Genomic DNA, 18,685 nt, shown 5'->3' with positions numbered 1-18,685 from the left:
AAATGTTTTGAGAATGATGAGGCACTGAATGTACAAATGTGCTTTACACAATTGATTTATGTATGGATTGTGATAAGAGTTGTATGAGCCCCTAATAAAACGATTAAAAAAAAACATGCTGAGGATGGAGAGATTAAGAGTGGGCTCATTCGCCACAGATGCAACAATAAATCAGACTGTGGACTATTATTAGCCTGACAGGTAGTCCCTTCTACCCGAAGTCCCTACTAACAGTCAGAAATAAGGCATCGTTCTTCCGAACTCCAATTCTGAAAGATTTCTTGCAAGCCCTGCTCCATTCTGTGTTTTCCTGAGCTTGTGCGATCCATGGAGGAGCAACACCATCATGTTCTCAGTACAAATTCATTAACCACTGAATCGGAACTATCCAGATGGTCCCCTAATCTGTTTCATCAAGCCCCCCAGGTGATTCTGCTGCACATTAAAGTTTGAGAAACACTTTGAATTCAAACTCCAAAGAAATTCTTTTATAACAGCAAAGGTTTCTATCTGATACCTCATGAAGTGAAATCTTACTTATGTTGACACACCTGGGCCTGCAACTGGCACAATGGCCTGTGAGTGATCAGATGGTTCCAAGCTAAAACCTTTTATTGCATAAAGCATTGACACAACAATGAAAGAGCTGTACGGAGAGCAGGTTCGATTATCAGCATTGAGCTTAAATCCAGTGGCGCAGGCACAGGAGAACAGCCCTTCGGGTACAGGCAGGCAAATCTGCTCACAGGCAAGCGGGTTGTTACTACAGCCATTTGAGGAATCAGCAGAATCTAAATGGAAAAAAAAAATCAGGTTTGGAACTTTTGACCTACTTACCACGCAAAAAAAATACTACTACTAACAACAAACACACAGTATCTGTGTGTTCAATAACCTACAAGCAGCATTGCAGAGACTACAGCTTATAAAGCAAATATGAAAACAGTACTATTGCATAATAGAGAAAAACAATTGTTTTTCTCCAACCAATGACAGAAGAATAAGGAAGGCTGACCGCGTGGAAGTTAAAAGTATATTGATTCAATTACAAAATCAATCAAAGTATATTAAGAATATTTAAAACTTTTTATTCACATGCAATAAAAACAAACACAAAGTGAAAAGCAGGTTACAACACAGGAAAAAACTCATCTAGTAATCTTTAGATGGACACTAAAAGTTATGAGCTGTGAAACATGATCTCTGTATCATAACATTAACTTAAAGGGACAAATAAAAAGTAAAAAGTATATTAGAAACATTGAGAAACATTCGAATAGGTAGTGTCTAAAGCATTCCTTTACAATTAAAAATTCCATCCTGTTAATAAGGAGCCATGGTGGCATGGGGGTTCATGACTTGGGCTCCTAACCACATGGTCAGTGATTTGAAACCACCAACTGTTTCTTGGGAGGAACATGAGGCTTGCTACTCCAGGTCCGGCCATCTGTATCTGACCATTCTCGCTGTCACGATAACCAGCTCAGGAGCCTTACTGAGTTTCCCTGACAAGTACTCACCTGGTTTGTGATAGATGCGAAGGCATCTCAGATTTGGAACATTGTCTCTCAAGACTACTTGGTTGGCTCCCGTGGTCTTGTCAACTCGTTCAATGACCTCATAGTCTGCATCACTATAATAAAGGAAGGAACCATGGACAGCAATTCCCCAGGGGTGGGAGAGCTGGTATACCAGGATTCTTCGATTTGTACCGTCCACGTTTCCGCTTTCAATCTAAAGGAGCAGATTTTGCATTGGTTTTACTTACACGAATACCCATGTTTGTATAGCACTCTACCCCAGTAACAGAGTTCTCTTTTCTGAATTGACGGACACAGCTAGTCAGTCAGGAGGGTATGGATAAGGAAGCTGCAGTTCAAATGTATCACCTAGCTTCCTTTGATGCCTGTTGAAGAAAACACAACTGAAGGTCTAGTCCCTTCATGAATATTTTAATCAAGGAACAAAGTTAATGTCTAGCTGTCAGCCATTACAAAGGTGCTGATTCACCCTGCGATTAACCCTTTCATACCAAGGGGACAACTATCTCCCACCAAACATTTTCAGCCTCTCAGGTTTCTTGGAAAAGGCTCATCTCCAGCTATAATACATGCTGACACCTGGTGGGGACATGTATAACTGCATGAGTCAAAGAAGCAAGCTTCACTCCATCAATCCTAATACCAAAGTCCACTTGGGACAGATGTGTCCCGTATAATTGTATCAAAATTTATTTTTTTTTAAAAACCAAAAACTTTTCCCCCTTAATTTCAACATTCCTGTATTTGTGAAAACCCAAGGAATTAATACAAAATTAAAATCAGATAATAATCTGGTTGTGAAAAAGTTAACATCATTACCAGGACTCCTATATATAAAATCATGCTTCATATAATCACAGAAAATAGCAAGATTGGATGAGGACAAAGGGTAGTGGTATTGTATTAAAACAACAACATGCATCTAATATAATAACAAAAGTGAGAGAAAAACTACCAACTGGGAGAATATCTTTGGAAACCATAGATCTTCAAGTGCTAATAATCAAGAGATATATAAAACCCCAGCAACTTAATAAAATCACAAATCGCCCAATCATAAGATGAGCAAAGGACTTGAATAGACATTTCACCAAAACGGACATTCAAATTACTGCCAAACATGAAAAGGTGCTCAGTGTCACCAGAATCAAACACACAATGGGATCCCATTTCACTCCCACTAGGATGGCCACGCCATTTCACTCCCACTAGGATGGCCACGTGAGAAGCCTGGTGGCGTGGTGGTTTCACATTGGACTTCAGTCCACAAGGTCAGCAGTTCACACCAAGAGCTGCTCCAAGGGAGAAATATGAGGCTTTCTACTCCTGTACAGATGTACAGCCTCAGAAACCCACAGGGGCAGTTCTCCTCTGTCATGTAGTCACACGCAGGGGGAATCAATGGAAGTGAGATTTTTTGAGAATGGCTAAGATTTTTATTTTTTTAAGCAAAAACAAAACATAAAATAACAAATACATGTTTCGGTATGGGTGGAGCTTGAAGACATTATACTAACTGAGATAAACCAATCACAACGGACAAATATTGTAAGATCTCACACAAAATGACAAGAAAAAGCAATATAAAGAGACAACATATATTTGTAGTTACCAAGGGAAAAAGTGTAATGATGGTGGAAAAGGGAGGGTGACTGTGACAGAAAGACCCTTGCTAATTGAGGGACGGATTGGACAGCCAAGAACTGTCATTGCTGTCAATAAGTTGTACATCTGTAGAAAGCTGAATTACGCGATCTGCATCTTCCCCCAAATGAAATCAGAACACAAAGAATAGCTGCTCAAGCTACTTTCAGTAGAATCAAATGTGCGTTCGTGGAAAATCTCAGTTAATTGGCCTAACGATGGGTTTGGTGCTTTTGTTCTGGAGCCTAGCTTACTGCAAAGGTCTGGCATCAAGGGAGCATTCAGCGCACGATTAGCTTCTATTCATAGGGCGTGCCAGAGAGAGCCAAGAGCATCAGAAGGAGGAGGGGACCGTGAACTGTGTGGTTGTCCCCATGAATGTCTTCCTTTTGGCCAGGAGACCACAAGAATGGTGCCTGACTACCAGGACGGAGCCTTTTAGTCAATGACTCCCGTACAAGAATCCTGATCCAAAGAGGTAAAGGGCAGGACAGGATTTCAAGTTCTCATGGCCTTTCTGTAGCCATGGAGAATGGTGAACCCCTTTTAACTATTGCCCTGAGATAATCTTTAAACTTTAAGAAAAAAAATACCCTAAGTCGTCTTAAAACAATAGTTTAGTTTAACCAGTAAAAGACACTCATCTTGGTCATAATGTTCTTGCAAGAACTACCTGTATATGATCAAATTGACAGGAGCAAGGTTGGATAGGACATGTATGGGGTCCTGAATGTGTGTTGCTGATGGAGGAACAACTCAGAAAGGAGGATGGGAAGGGTTGAAAAGCTTGAAGAGTGTTATCACGTCACTGAATCGAACACGTAGTAACTGCGGACCTGGTGTATGTCCCGCTATGTCTATTCTCAACAAGAAAAGGGAAAAAGGAAGAAAAGGAAATGTAGCGCACCTTGGAAGTGGGTGCCCCAGAAGAAAAGTCTGGCAACCTGCTTCCAATATAAGTCATTGAAATCCCTATGGAGCATAGTTATTAGAGGGGGTCACTGTGAGTTGAAATGGATTCAACAGCAACTAGCTTAGGTTTAATATGTGTTCATTAAAATGACTTTGAGATACTGGAAATTATGTCAAAAGAATGAAGTTTCTAAGGGACATGATAAGTAGTACCCTGCTGCTTCAGGGGGGTGGGGGTGAGGGTAGGGGAGGGCGGGGAGGGGGTGGTGACATCACAATGTTAAGAACAAAACGCAAAATGAAACGAAAAACCACAATGTAGATCTACCCACTACCACTGAGTCAGTCTGACTCAACCCACAGGTCAGAGGAGAACTATCCCTTTGGGTTTCTAAGGCGACACTTCTTTACAAGAGCAAATAATTTCACCTTCTGCCTGCGAACAACTGATGGGCTTAACCAATAACCTTACAGCCAGCAGCCCCATGGGTGAGCCACTGTCACCAGGGCTCCTTCAACAGACCCAGGACCCAGCGCCGACCGAGTCTATTCTGACTCATAGTGACCTTACAGGACAGGGTCCATCTCAAACCCTTTTTTTTTTAACCAGCTTATTGGGGGCTCGTACAACTCCTATCACAACTCATATATCCATCCATTGTGTCAAGCACATCTGTACATTTGTTGCCCTCATCATGCTCAAAACATTTGCCTTCTACTTGAGCCCTTGGTATCAGGTCATTTTCCCCTCCCTCCCTGCACCCTCTCCCCCATGAACCCTTGATAATTTATAAATTATTATTTTGTCATGTCTTACACTGTCAGACATCTATGGGAGTAAGAAGCCTTATCTTTCTCCCATGGAGCAGCTAATGGTTTTGAACTGCTGATCTTGTGGTTAGCAGCCCAATGCATAACAATTGTGCCCCCAGGGCTCCTCAAGATAGACAAACAAACTCGCTGCCATTGAATCAATGCTGACTCAGAGAGACCCCGCTGTGGGTTTCCAGGACTATAACTGTTTATGGGAATAGAAAGCCCAGTTTTTCTCACGCAGAGCTGCTACAGTGGTTTTGAACTGATAACCATGCGAATCGCAACCCAGTGCATAAGCCCTATGCCACCAGGGCTCCTGTCCATGTAAGCAGAGCCAGTTTAATCTCATTCCAAAACCTGTCTCGAGTGCCTCCTGTGTGGCAGGATGGGAGTTAGGCATTGGAGAGAGAGACAAGTAAGGTCTGGCTCAGTCTTTCAACAAGGGACCCAGCATTTACAAGGGCAGGTTGGTATGGTCTGGCCTAATTCAAGAGACAGTGCAGAGACTATAACCTTGGAGGGAACTCAAATGGGAGTGGCCACATCTAGATTAGCTGGCTAAACTCAGCTGAAGAGTTAGAACCGTAGGCCAGGGTTCTGAACAGTGACCAGATGTCACTGCTGGGAACAACATGGAAGACACCATGTCTTCATCCTAAAAGAAAAAATCAGGATTCAAGAATGAAGGCCAAGAACCAAGTCAAGGCTTGAGAAGAGGCTCCGGGTGGCATAGACCGTACCTGAGAGAAGCGGCTAAGGACACACTGCCAGGGTTGTGTGATGATTAGAAGCATGAGTCTAAGGATGGAGAGTCACACCACTAACCAGTTCACAGATCGACATGGGGAGGGAGAGGGTGGGATTCTGTCAAGGGCAAGCTCAGTATCCAGGTCCCATTCTGTTCCCAGGATCGTTTTCATGTGAGAAGCTTTCTCATTGCACAAATGCATCAAAGTCCGAAAAGTGCTTTTGCATGATAGGGGTGGGAGGGGCTCTTGGAACTCCATTTTCCCTTTTTTTTCCTTAACCCCCAAAGGCTACCACCATTATCAGTACATATTAGGGGTGATGTGCCTACCCCTCAGATCATCCACATAAGCACAGCAGTAAAGGGCAAATGCTATTTCAGCGAAGCACCCTATAGTTTCTGCTGTTCGTGGCAGACTACAATGAAGCCAGCCCTGGAGTCTGACATGACCAGGCACATTTCCACGGTGACTCTATTTTAGAAGCACATGACAGAAGAGTGTTGTTGTGAGGGGCACTGAGCTCTCGGCGTCTTCATAACTGGGACGCCTAGAGAATGTTCAAAGACTAGCATTTAAATCACTAAATCAGGAAAGAAATGGGAGAAAGGGCATAAACAGATACCACGGGGCTTTGCTCAATGACACAAGCTTAGCAGTGCAGGCCAAAAGAGGGTGCTCCTACCACTCCCACGCTGGTGACCGCCCAGTAGAGTTTCTGCTCCTTGATGTCCAGAGTGATGAACTCCAGGTGGTCCAGGTTCCCAGTGAAAAGGACTTTGGAAAACGTGCCGTCCATGTTAGCACTGGCGATCTTGGCTGGAACCCCGCTGTCTGTTCCTTGGTCTGACCAGTACAGCTTCCTACATGCATGAAAGACACCAGCGTTTAATGAATCAAAGGTGGGTTGGGGTAAAGCGTCTGTCATGTAAATACGTCAATGAAAAATGTGTGCTTCATGTCTCCAAGTGTTCACAATCCAGAGACATAGACCTGGAACATAAAGACCGTGGTGCGGAGTTCATGGAGGGTATAAAGCTAGTGATGTGGACTTCCTGTGGACTTCTAGTCGTCAGTGGGGTCGAGGCCATTTAAAATGGTGTCACACAGGAAGCTAGAGTGTTCCATTGGGAGCTGAAACTTGAAGCTAACCAGATAGTCAGGAAATTTAGAACAAATAAAGGACCTCTTTTCAATAATCAACGGCTAGAAAACAATGACATGCAGGCGAATACACTGGGATGGCCAAAACTAATTTTTTATTGTTTTAAGTTGGGCTTATCTCATTCTTATTCAAATCCATCATGTCACTTACTTGCCTACTCGGATTTCTGTGACAAAAGAAACAGAGTTTTTTTTTAATTTTAAAACAGAGCATAGAAGAAAAAACAGGCAACATTTTGGAATTCTCTGCTTTGACCAAACTCTCTCCTCTCTCCCCTACTGCCATCTGATTTCTCCTGCTCAATGCTGTTAAGCTCTACCTAAACTCCAGTTGCTTTCCTCATGTGTAACCATTTGAACACTATTCTCTTATGCCTGCCTTGCACATTCCTAACCTTGAGTTTCTGCTCTTTATTATTGGGTAGTTCTCCACTCCTATGCCAGGCTGCTAAAAGTTGGCTGGACAAAACCATAAAACCTTCATGAATTCTGAGTTCAATTTAAACAAGCTCACCTTGGCTGAGGCCTCTCAATCCCTAGGTGATTGGTGTGTTTTTCACACAAATAACATAGACATTATACGGATTTTTGCAAACTGTGCAACCCTCTTATGCGTTAGTTTACGACGAGTACTGTGCACATTTTAGGCATGTGTGTGCTATTTACATGGATACATGCAAATCACGTGGTATCTCATTGTTTCCCCCGTGTGGTTCTAGAGTCATTCCTGCTTTTCATAAAGCTCTAGCTCGTGAGCGCCCCATACCTGTCGCTTTAATTCCATCTTCATTATTGGTCTTTCCTGCACCCAAAATAAAATCAGGTCTCCCATCATCAAAAATTCTTTTACCAGCTGCATTTGACCCAATTTCTCAATACCAAACTCCTCAGCTTCGTCCTCTTCCTTTCTTTCTTCACCTCCTTTCCATTTCTACTGAGTGCTTTTCCCAAATGTTACCAGTGGCCTCTATTACTGACTGTCCACAGAGATATTTTTCTGCAGCAACTGATTCAATAGCATTGACCATGACATTCTCAAAACTTGCCCTTCTCCGACCTTCCACAACGCTATGGGTGTAAAACTGTCCTCCGCCTCCTCCCACCTCTCCTCTGGCCAAATTCTAAGCTCTTTCAACTGCCTCCCAAGCGAACTGGGTTGCTCACAGTTACCTCACTTTTCTGTCTTTCTGCTCTGGCCTTGAGTTTTCAAAGTCAACGTGAGAAGCTGTGTGCCCCTCAAGATCCCCTTCAAACAGCACTGCCTCCATCAAGCTGGAGCCACCATCTCTCTGAAGCACTTCCATCCTGTTTTTTTAAGCCCTTGTGAACCTTAGTCATGTGCCCCCAAAAAAACCCAAAATCTCACTGCCATCTATTCCAACTCACAGAAACCCTATAGGACATGGTAGCATTGCCCCTGTGAGCTTCTGAAATTGTAACTCTTTACAGGAGTAGAAAGCCTCCTCTGTCTCCCAAGAAGTGACTGCTGGTTTCAAACTGCTGGCCTTGTACTCAGCAGCCCAGCACATAACCAGGGTTACTGGTAACCCACTGCTGTGGATCACAGTGACCCTATAGGACCAAACAGAACTGCTCCCTGTGGTTCCCAGGGCTCCAAATCTTTACAGAAGCAGACTGCCTCATCGTTCTCCTGCAGAGCAGCTAGTGGGTTCAAAGTACCCAGCTCAGCTAGCAGTCCAAACCTTTACTCGCTGTGGACCACCACAGGTCCCCAGACGCGTTTGGAGGTTATAAATTATACCTTTCCCCTTTGTAACTGCTCCCTCCACTGATACCCCCAACTCTGGCACCTTGGGAAAAGACAGCTTCTTCTCCCAAAATCCCATGTCCACCTCTTTCTTCTGGGAAAATGAGCTGCACTCCATTTCCTGCTTGCCGCACAGTGTGCTGTGGTCGGGTGGCTGAGTTCTAGCTGAAGGAACAAGAGCAAAAGTCCTTTGTACTGCTCGTGGTTTTGATCCAGAAAAGACTCCAAGAATGTTCCTAGGTGCTCATTCTTTGACCACTCAAAATACCCCTGGTCTGTTTGACTAGCTATGCATGTACGGATCTATTATCTTAGAAACCAGAATAATGGATTGCAAAACACTAGCACTGATTCTTTTCTTTCTTTCTTTTTTTTAAAGAAGAGATAGTCATCTCTTTCAAGTGGAGTTTGACCTTCATCCTCAGGATGGCCTGAAGAAGGCGGAGCTCCTACTAGCCTGGCTCCCGAATGAGTACAGTTCCACCCAAATGAAAGAGAAATAGGCTCTTTTTTTCAAAAGTCATTATATATTGCTGAGTTTAACAATTAATGTATTCTAGCTAATACACCAGGTGAAGGTGTCATGGTTATGCATTGGTCTGTGATCTGCATGGGTGGCAGTTTGAAACTGCCAGCAGGTCCAAGGAGAAAGACTGGGTTTTCTACTCCTGTAAATGGTTGCAGACTCAGAAACCCACAGGGGGGTTGCTATGAATCAAATTATTCCAGTTCTTGGCTGGCTTTCAAATAGAAACTAGAAAGAGATGGCTACCTCTTTTTTGAAAAAAAAAAAGGGGGGGGGGAGCTAATATTTTACAATCTCTTATTCTGGTTTATAGTACAATACCATAGATCACTAAAACAGATAACCAGTCAAAAGGAGCAAAGGATTCAAGTCTACTCATTAAGCTACTTTTCTCCTACCTTGTGTCTGAGGTTTCTCTCCTGGAACCCGATCTTTCTGAAACACATACTCGGTTCTTTCACTCTTTTCCTCAGATTTCTCTGCTACTCCTATCTACTCAAAAGAATAATGTCCAAAAAGAAAAAAGAAGAATGTCCAAGTCCTTCGTGTGACAGTAAAGGTCATCCTCAGTGACCTGAGCTGTGATCTCCCATCTGGTCAGCTTGCCTCTGGTTCTATACAATCACAATCATACAGTCACACAAAACACTGCCATGATTCTGTGCCTCACGTTCCACTCTCTGGTTGCAATCCACTTTTCACCTCCTAGGAGTCTTCTCATCCTTCAAAGTCTATTTCCCATGCTACAGAGCCCAGATTCTGAATGTATTGTGTTCTTTCTCCAATCTGTCTTCAAGTTCCTGAAATTCTGGCTTGCTGGGGGATTCACTTTATTAATTTAAAGAGCAACAAGAATAAAACACAAGTTACATACAACTCAGAGCTCACTTTCTCATTGAGATTTTTAATTTTCAAATGTTGCTCTGTGGAGTCAGAAAATGCCCTTCGTTTCAAATATCAGACCATTACATTCATAAGAAAGAAGCTGTGAAGAAAATGTGTGCCGTTAACACTCACCCGCGGGCGGGATCAACAGTTATGCCAATCGGATGACCAACTCCGGTAGTTGTCCCATCATTGGTAATCAGAGTCTTTCCGTATTGGCGAGTTCCCCTGAGCGTCAAAACCTACAGCACAAAACCAGAGCACCGAAACAAAGAGAGATGTAGTTGAGGAGACCCACGTAGGCAACAAGAGCCAAAGCAGGGCTAAGGTTGGGTGTGTTTCAGGGCCAGGAGGAAATCTACTCAACAGAAGACGGAAGTAGAAAAAGCAAAGTCACCGCCCCAATTCCTGTTTTCGATTCATCTAAATTTCAGAAGCGGAAACTGACATGGAAGAGAGAACATGTCAAATGGGCAGCACACCAGAACCACCGCTTGGGAAAACTGAACGTGATTGACACAGGGGCTGCAACAGGGGCGGGAGCATAGGAAGACCGTGAGGACGGTGCAGGGCACGGCAGTGTTTTCTTCTATTGCGCACAGGCTCCAACTGACTGCACCTGAAAACAACACCAAGAGCAACCCCTGGAAGACAAATGTAAACTCCGCAACCCTCCTGCACCCCAAGAACCGGCAATGGCATCCAGGTGAAGGTCACTGCAAACACAGTGAGTCAACGTTATCTAAAGTCATTCGGAGTTAGAGCGAATTCTGTTGCAAGTCGATGGTCTGAGTTTAAAAAAAAAAAAAAAATTCCTGAGTTCAGTTATCTGCCTTGACAAGTCCTAACTATAAATGTGAAACAAGGTAATACCGCCTTCCACATAGCGCTCACAGGCGTGTGAGTCAATACAATAAAACTTATAAAAGCCAGCACCTGTTTAAGGCTGTACCTGTCAGAGAAGGAAAACTCAGATATTTTCTACTAATAAGAGAGCAACAGAAAAGTGGTAAGAATGGACCCTATCAAAGATGGAAAACAGGCCCATCAAGTTCCAGCTCCTACAGGTTTCGCTGTACACATACAACACTGCCCCGAGCATAACTGCGTTTAATATTTTTACTGATCGAGTTACTGAGCACTTACTACCCTGTTTCCCCGAAAATAAGACAGTGTCTTATATTAATTTTTGCTCCCAAAGATGCGCTAGGTCTTCTTTTCAGGGATGCCTTATTTTTCCATGAAGAAGAATTTGGTACACATTTATTGTTTTATTAAGAGACCTCGTACTTCCTGTCTGCTCCGGCTGCACTGTAGCCAACAGTGAGCTGCGCGTCTACGGTCCAGAGTCCAGAGTTACGGTCGCTTCGGTGGGGCTTAATTTCGGGGAGGTCTTATTTTCAGGGGGATGCCTTATATTTCAGCGAGAGGGAAAACTGTAAGTAGGTCTTATTTTCGGGGGATGTCTTACTTTCGGGGAAACAGGTATGTAACAGGCGTTTTGCTTAGCACCACCATATTTAATCAGCACAATAATTCTGTGCTACCCATGTGAAGGATGATGAGGAAATCTTTTCGGTTTGGGGCAACCCCAGCATTATATATTAATTTTTTATTGCTGTATTATTCCTTGAGAGTACTCACAATGTTAACTGAGCCTTGAAATGTATCGTAGAAATACACATTGTTAGACTAGAATGCATTCTTTCATCAGTTTCTTATAGGAACGAGCAATACTGAAGGAATACCTTCGGTCTTAAGGTTTTTCTATAAAACTGTTCTTCAATACAAAAATGTATTACTTACGTGTGTCTGTGTGTCTGCCACCCTCTCTTCTCACCTTCTCTTTCTCTCTCTTCTGTTGATATTCTTGCCCTTCTGTTTGGTTACTCCTACTTGAACTAATTTTTTTCCCTTTTCAATTTGCTTCTCTCTGCTACAATCTGTCTCCCTTTTGGGCACCTAAATTTTATTAGATTCAAGGAAAATGCCTTTCCTTGTCTCCCGGAATACATCAAGCTCCCTCTCCTTCAGACTAGTTTCAATTTTCAACTACAAAAATTCCTTCCGTGAATGGGTACACAGCTACCCCTAGTGGAAAACGAAGTCTTCGATGTTCCTCTTCCAAGTTCAAGTTGAAATGAAATATAAATTTGTCCTACGCTGAAGGCGTACTATCCACGTTACACCCCTGTAATCTAATATTTACCAGGCATTAGCCACTGACTGTTGACGTGAAAACAACTGAAGGGGATGATAATGAATGAGATGGAACAAAATGTATACAAATTACTGAAAGTAAAATTGATCATCTGCTCCTTAAACCTCCACCCAATTCAAATCAAGAGTTAAAAGAAAATGACTAAGGGGAACCCAATGGAAGCCAAAAAAGTGTAATCTACTCAGGGATCATGATTCTCTTAGGTGTTTTATGGAGATTCTACGGATATTAGTGATGTGAGGGAAACTGCTCTGAAATCCATAGGCTACCTTACCATTGAGATGTCCTTACGGAGCTGTTTGCCCCATGTTTTATAGGCAAGGAATTAGAGGCTCAGAAGTTAAGCAATTTACCAAAAGTGTGAAAGAAGTAGAGTGCTGTCTTTCGAAACTGTTTTCACAGCAGAGGGTCTTCATCCCCAAGCATTTGTCTCCACTTGGGACTCATTTTCCTTACTTCTGCATTTGGCAGAAATGAACATCTGTCCCTCAGACTTGGTGCATGAGTGGCCACTAATGGGAATCCTGTTACCCTGTCCCACCCCTTTCTACCCTATCCTCAGCACAGAGCAGGTACTACTGTTACCGCAGCTAGCTCACAGGTATTTACCTGATGGCTCTTCCATGTGTGGCCCACTCAGAAGCAGAAAAAAGGAGCATCCTCCCCCTCGCTGAATGACTACATGAGAAGTGAGCCAGACTCACAGCCAGTCTAAGGTTCTGCGTTCCAAACCAAACTCTCTTTCCTCTTACCACACTGTAGTGAGGCACAGTTACAGCTGTGCAGATTTATGATCACAGTGACTTTACCAATACAAGGGCCTTCAAACATCTCACTGAAAAATGTCACTACCTTTTCATCACATTTCTGAGGCTCCCTCGCATACATACGAGGACATGCGTGCATTCACAGCAATGTTTTGACTGTCTTTGATTGTACCTAATACCCCAACGGAGACAGCATTTCTGCTGCTTCTAGGAAATGATTGGTCTAAATGGGAAGACACACACACATACATCGCAAGAATCCAAGGGATAGTGTGTAAGAATGTGTTGTCATCTGCAATTAAAACAGCTTTGCATGGAGTATATTCTAGAGCGATGTGGGTTTGGGATTAAGGCAATAAATTATATTTTGAAGAGAGCGTGGGTTTTGTTTTTATTGCTGTGGTTTTATTATAAAAGTACCTTTTGTCACTGTCAAAGGGGTTAAACAAGTCTGGACTGCTAGGTGGTGGCTTTGATAAATGCACAGAACACTAGTTAGTGCAGATGAGCACTTGCTTACCCTCTGTGGGCCTCAGGTTCCTATCTACAATCAAGCAGGCGTATCATCTGGGTTAGTCTCTGCACACATTGTCAGCGTGGCTATCCTGGAGAGTGTTGTCAGGAGCAAGGAAGCCGGTGCTTGTGAGAGCACTACGCCCCTGTGATCCCCACTAGCAAATCTGCTCTGTTTCCGCCACCAGGCTGTTGTATGCATGCTCATCTTCAGCACCCTCTTTCTGAAAGCCGCAAAGAACCACCCGCCCAAAGCAGTAGAGCATCTTTCTCAAAAGCCCTGCCAATCATGCTTCCCACAAAACCTTCCCTCTTCTGTAGGGAATTAATCATTGTGAATTAACAATCCCTTACATATCTTAACCTTGTCCCAGAATGGGTCAAAACCAATACTGGTCAAGTTACCTCTGAACTACTTCATGTGATTTCATACCTACTCTCCATCTAGAATTTCTTCTGGGAGCTAGAGTAGAAAGAGCATTTATCGCCAAGATGAGAATATCAAAGGAATTAGAATCAAGTTTCTACTTTCTATTTTGGTTAGAAAACTATATTGGAGCCATAGAAAGATTTGCATCTAAGAGCTGAGGTAACCTACAAATAATTTAGAACCTAAATAGCATTATGGCAAAAGTTCCCCTCCTGCTATAAGCTTCCCCTTTATGCTGAATTCCTCCCCAAAATTTGTTTATAAATAACCTAAAATTCCATTGTGTGTTCATGTGTTTTTTTTAAGGAATAAGGTAGTATATCTATTTAGGAAGACACAGACAGACAGAAGGAAGACTCCTTAGTTTCAGAGACTTTGACAGTCAATCCTCACAGCAATTCCCCTGTCCCCTAACATGATTTCAAAATCCCTAGGGAAGCATTTCTGAGAAGAGATTTTTACCTAAGTCAGAAACCAGTCTTGGTAAAAGCAGTACTATGGGACCATTACCTCGATTGACTGAGTTCCAGGGCTAGTGTAGTAAAGGTTTCTTGATATCCAGTCTACAGCCAAGCTTCTGGGAAATCCCACAAGAGAGGCAGGGGCAAACAGCATCCTGCCAGTGCCGTCTGTCTTCACTCTATGGATTGCACCCTTGGGAGAAAAACGGGGACAGGAGGTGAGCCCTTCCAAGCCATGGCTTCGGAATGAAAGCGGGTTCTTCATTGTGGTTACTGCCAGCAGCTGTATTTCTTTGACATCCTTCACACTTAATAAAAGGCAGACAAATGTTCAGTGCCATTAACTCACTGTGCCTAATGCTCATGCCAGCGATGCTTTGTAAAACACTCCTCTGAACGAGGAGGCCAGGGATATGTTTGTTCAAGGTAGAGGTGAAAAGTGTCAAACACATCAATAATTTTTGTTTCTTCAATTGTGTTCTGAACGATTCATTCCCCAGGTAGAGTCATGCAGCCCCGTGGGACAGGATGGACTGAGGACTACTCATTTTCACCAGGGGGCTAAAGATTCTGGGTGAGGTACTGAGTAACCACACCAAATGCTCTAGCAGGAATTTCAAGAATTGCAACTTGAGTGGTTATCACTTTATGCTGGTCTCAATATCACTGCCCTCCACACCCACTCCTCACTCATCAGCATGTTTCCGTTTCAAACCAAGATCCTAGGTGTTAGGGAAAGTGGAGTATGACTCATCAGATCATAAAACGGAGGATGATCACATCGTTACATAACCTTCAAATTGTGTCGCTGCATAACCGCCAAACTATAGAGAATCAGACCCAGTCACGTTGTCGTATAACTTTAACCATCACAACCTCACATTTCCACATTCACTAGCAGCAGATTGGTGATGGAATGAATGCACAGAACGTTATTTGCAGATTTGTTACTACTGCTGCAAATGCAAACTGTCAAATAATGAGACAGCTGACAAGTGAGAATCACAAGCTTCATGACCACTTAACATGTATTCAGCTAGCTCAATGCAGGCAAAGAGTAGGCACTCAACAAATGCTTGCTGGATAAATACATGATACCCAATGGCGTCAATGTTATCTATTATCCTGAGGATAAAGAACTGCCTGATCTTTATCCCTGTAAACCTCACATTTATACCTCTCACTGAATTAAAAAAAAAAACAACTCGGTGGTAAATTCATTTCTTTCTGGACCATTTCCCTTTTATACACCCAACAAAAGTGATTCTACAATACGACATCGGTGCCAGCACAGTCCTTAAAAGCAAGCTCCGCACATTAAATGCCTTTCTATACTTACTGGGTACTCAATCCAATAGACGAATTGCTCTGAGTAGTCGAAGTCCACATCATAGCCACTCTGCAGCCCTGCTATGGGGACCATGGCATCATTGCCCTTCTCGTCAGGATTCAGGGGGATCCCAAAAATTACACGCTGTCTTACCGTTATTAAGAAAGGTTTTTCATCTGTGAAAACAGCAGAACATCCATCAACGTTATATTCCACTGTTGTTGGTCATGTGAGGAAATGGAAGGCAGTGGATTGTTACCATCAGAGAGAATAAAACCCCACTGCAGTCATAAATACAATCTGCGGCGGCGACATCATCGGGCAAGCGTGGGCCTTCCATACTTTCCGGGACACTAACTAAGAACACAGCGGTGTTTCCAAGACTTTTCCAAGGCATACCAGTAAGTCATTGAGTCTTTAATTACAGGACAAACCATCCAGGGTTGATAAGCTTCCTCATCGGGCAGTTCTCTCCCTACAGACAGACAAACCTCAGTAATACTGCATAACTCAGGAAAAGAGGGGCCAGGAGATGAAAGACAGTGTGATTTTAGGATACTTTTGCCAAACAGCAATTTATTAGTTTTAGGCAAAATCAGAAAGAAAAACAAGACTTGTTGGTAGATGCCAGGGAGTCTGTTTTTGATGCCTGGTCACCCCATGTGGCATGGGTCCCATGCCCCATATGGTTTTCAACGCTTTAACCTTCACACATGCGGTGTTCCAGGTCTTCCTCCCACTGCACCTCTAGCAGGGTTGAACTGCCAAACTTTTGATCAGCAGGTGAACTTCACCTTTTAATACATTTAAAACCCCATGAACTGTTATGTGACTAATGTCTGTCTCCACACAAGTGTTCTGATTAAGCGGCCATGTCTAGTTTGCTCAGGACAGGATCGCCAGAGCCTGCTGCAGGACTCGAGGCAATGCTAATGCAGGACTTCGTAGATGAATGGATATAGACTGTAGTGTCCACTAAACTTCTCAAAAGTACACTTTCATTGTTCTGCCGTGAGACAATTTAAGCATTCCATAGCACTTTCATTTAACTAAGGGTTCACTCAGGGCACCCTCCTTTTTAATAACACATTTTTTTCTTACAAATGCTGATAATGTACTCTTTTTCCTCGTGTTGTCTGAGAAAAGGACAACTTTAGAAGTGAGTTTTCATGTTATAAAAACAAAATATAAGGTTTCAAAATACCGCATACACCTCAAGAGGTAAAAAAATTATGGGGTCATTACTTTGATCATCTGGGGAAACTATTTTGACTCTCGTTTTTCCTGTTTTCTCACATCTCACTAGCTTTTCCTTGTTTCTGACTTTTCAATTACTAAGAATAACTCAGCATTCATTAGCTCAGTACAAATTGCTATTTTTGCATCAATTGGCTCTCTTCCTAAAAGGTGCAGCAACACAGAGCCCTTAGGCCACCGGTTCTCAATCTGTGGGTCGGGACCCCTTGGGGGGTCAAACAACCCTTTCACAGGGGTCATCCGATTCATAGCAGTAGAAAAATTATAGCTAGGAAGTAGCAGTGACAGTAATTTGATGGTTGGGGGGTCACCACGACATGAGGAACTGTAGTGAAGGGTCGAAGCATCAGGAAGGTTGAGAACCACTGTCTCAGACCATCTCAACAAACCTGCGAAACTGCTCAGCTGAAGCCAGTGGGAGCCGGGGCAGCCCGGCTCTCTCAGCTGGTCCACATCACCTCTCATCTGGACAACTACAGGGGCCCGTGCAACGGCCTCCACTTGCTGAGCATCATGTGGCTGGTTGGTGTTGAATCAACTCTGACTCCTGGTGACCACCTGTGTGCAGATTAGAACAGCTCCACCGGGTCTTGGAGCAGAGACGAAGGCCAGGCCATTCTCCCATGGAGCCACTGGGTGGGTTGGAAACTGCCAATCTTTTGGGCAGCGGCCGAGCACTTAACTGTTGTAACACCAACACTCTCTTCATTGAGAGCAAAAAGCCACTGTCATCCATACCTGTCATCAACCTCATACCGGCCCTATAGGACGACCCCCCTAGGACTACACTGGAGTTCTACTGCCACATCGTTCTCCTGTGGAGCAGTACGTGGGTTTGACCCACTGACCTTCTGTTTTGCACCCTGTATCCTCTTCTGAGCATCGTGCCACAGAGAAACATGTTCTGTGTGTACCAGGCAAGTATTACTTCACTAACCTCATCTCCCTAAGCTTCACACGCTTTAGCTCTCATGTTCCTGTTTGTTAGGTGGTTGATACCAAAGCCAACTTGCAAAGGAGGCGAAGGAAATTAATTTAACCAAGGTTACATAGCCAGTCTCACGGACAGTGAAACCTGTTATTAATCACTACTCTGTAAAAAGTGCAAACCAGGCGCTATTTACTGAATATCAAATTAGCACTCAAGCAATTTGATTTAACTGCAGAAAGAAGAAATGAAGGCTCTATTAGTTTCGGATGCCTCTTGGAGTTATATGGATGCAGGACTTAATTACTTATTGATTATATGGTATACATTCTCATTGGTTCAGTAAAAGCAAAACACCTCTCCCAACTTTATAGGGAGGTTTAAATTTTTATTCACTCAAAACTTGATACCGTACTTCTCTTAAATAGGTAATTTTCCTTCTGCTGAATTAGAGTAATTGATGAATTGAAGCATTGTTTCAGGCCTGAACTTTTTGTGGATCTCATCCATCAAATGAGACCAGAGTGGCCCAGCAAGAGCGACAAAGTTCTGATTCCTGCGTTGATGTCATGAGCCTTGAGCACATCGTGCAAAATAAAGCCAGGTACAAAAGGACAAGCACTGTATGAACCCACTAATATGAACTATCGGGACTGGGGGAAAGCAGAGACATCAAGTTCATTAATGGTCATGAGGAACGGATCAAGAAAGGGGAGAATCCCTCAATGCAAGAATACTTTCTTCTATTAAGATTGGCATTCTATGATGCGCACCTT

At 43.2% G+C, this 18,685-nt stretch overlaps 1 protein-coding gene across 1 annotated transcript in view; it reads right to left on the bottom strand.

The window, feature by feature from the left end:
• LRP2 (LDL receptor related protein 2) overlaps positions 1 to 18,685 on the bottom strand; it is a 206,496-nt gene that overhangs the window by 78,098 nt on the left and 109,713 nt on the right. The window contains exons 31-36 of the mRNA XM_013004950.2: positions 15,734 to 15,900; positions 14,444 to 14,587; positions 10,135 to 10,244; positions 6,345 to 6,522; positions 1,521 to 1,734; positions 552 to 791 (exon numbers count right to left, since the gene is read on the bottom strand). Of these exons, the coding sequence (XP_012860404.1) occupies positions 552 to 791; positions 1,521 to 1,734; positions 6,345 to 6,522; positions 10,135 to 10,244; positions 14,444 to 14,587; positions 15,734 to 15,900 (1,053 nt within the window). The remainder of the gene's footprint in view (positions 1 to 551; positions 792 to 1,520; positions 1,735 to 6,344; positions 6,523 to 10,134; positions 10,245 to 14,443; positions 14,588 to 15,733; positions 15,901 to 18,685) is intronic.

Source organism: Echinops telfairi, unplaced genomic scaffold, assembly GCF_000313985.2.
Source record: "Echinops telfairi isolate 266 unplaced genomic scaffold, ASM31398v2 ScPeMD7_4;HRSCAF=17, whole genome shotgun sequence".
NCBI classification, from domain to species: Eukaryota; Metazoa; Chordata; class Mammalia; order Afrosoricida; family Tenrecidae; genus Echinops; species Echinops telfairi.
This window is presented reverse-complemented; position numbering and strand designations above follow the sequence as displayed.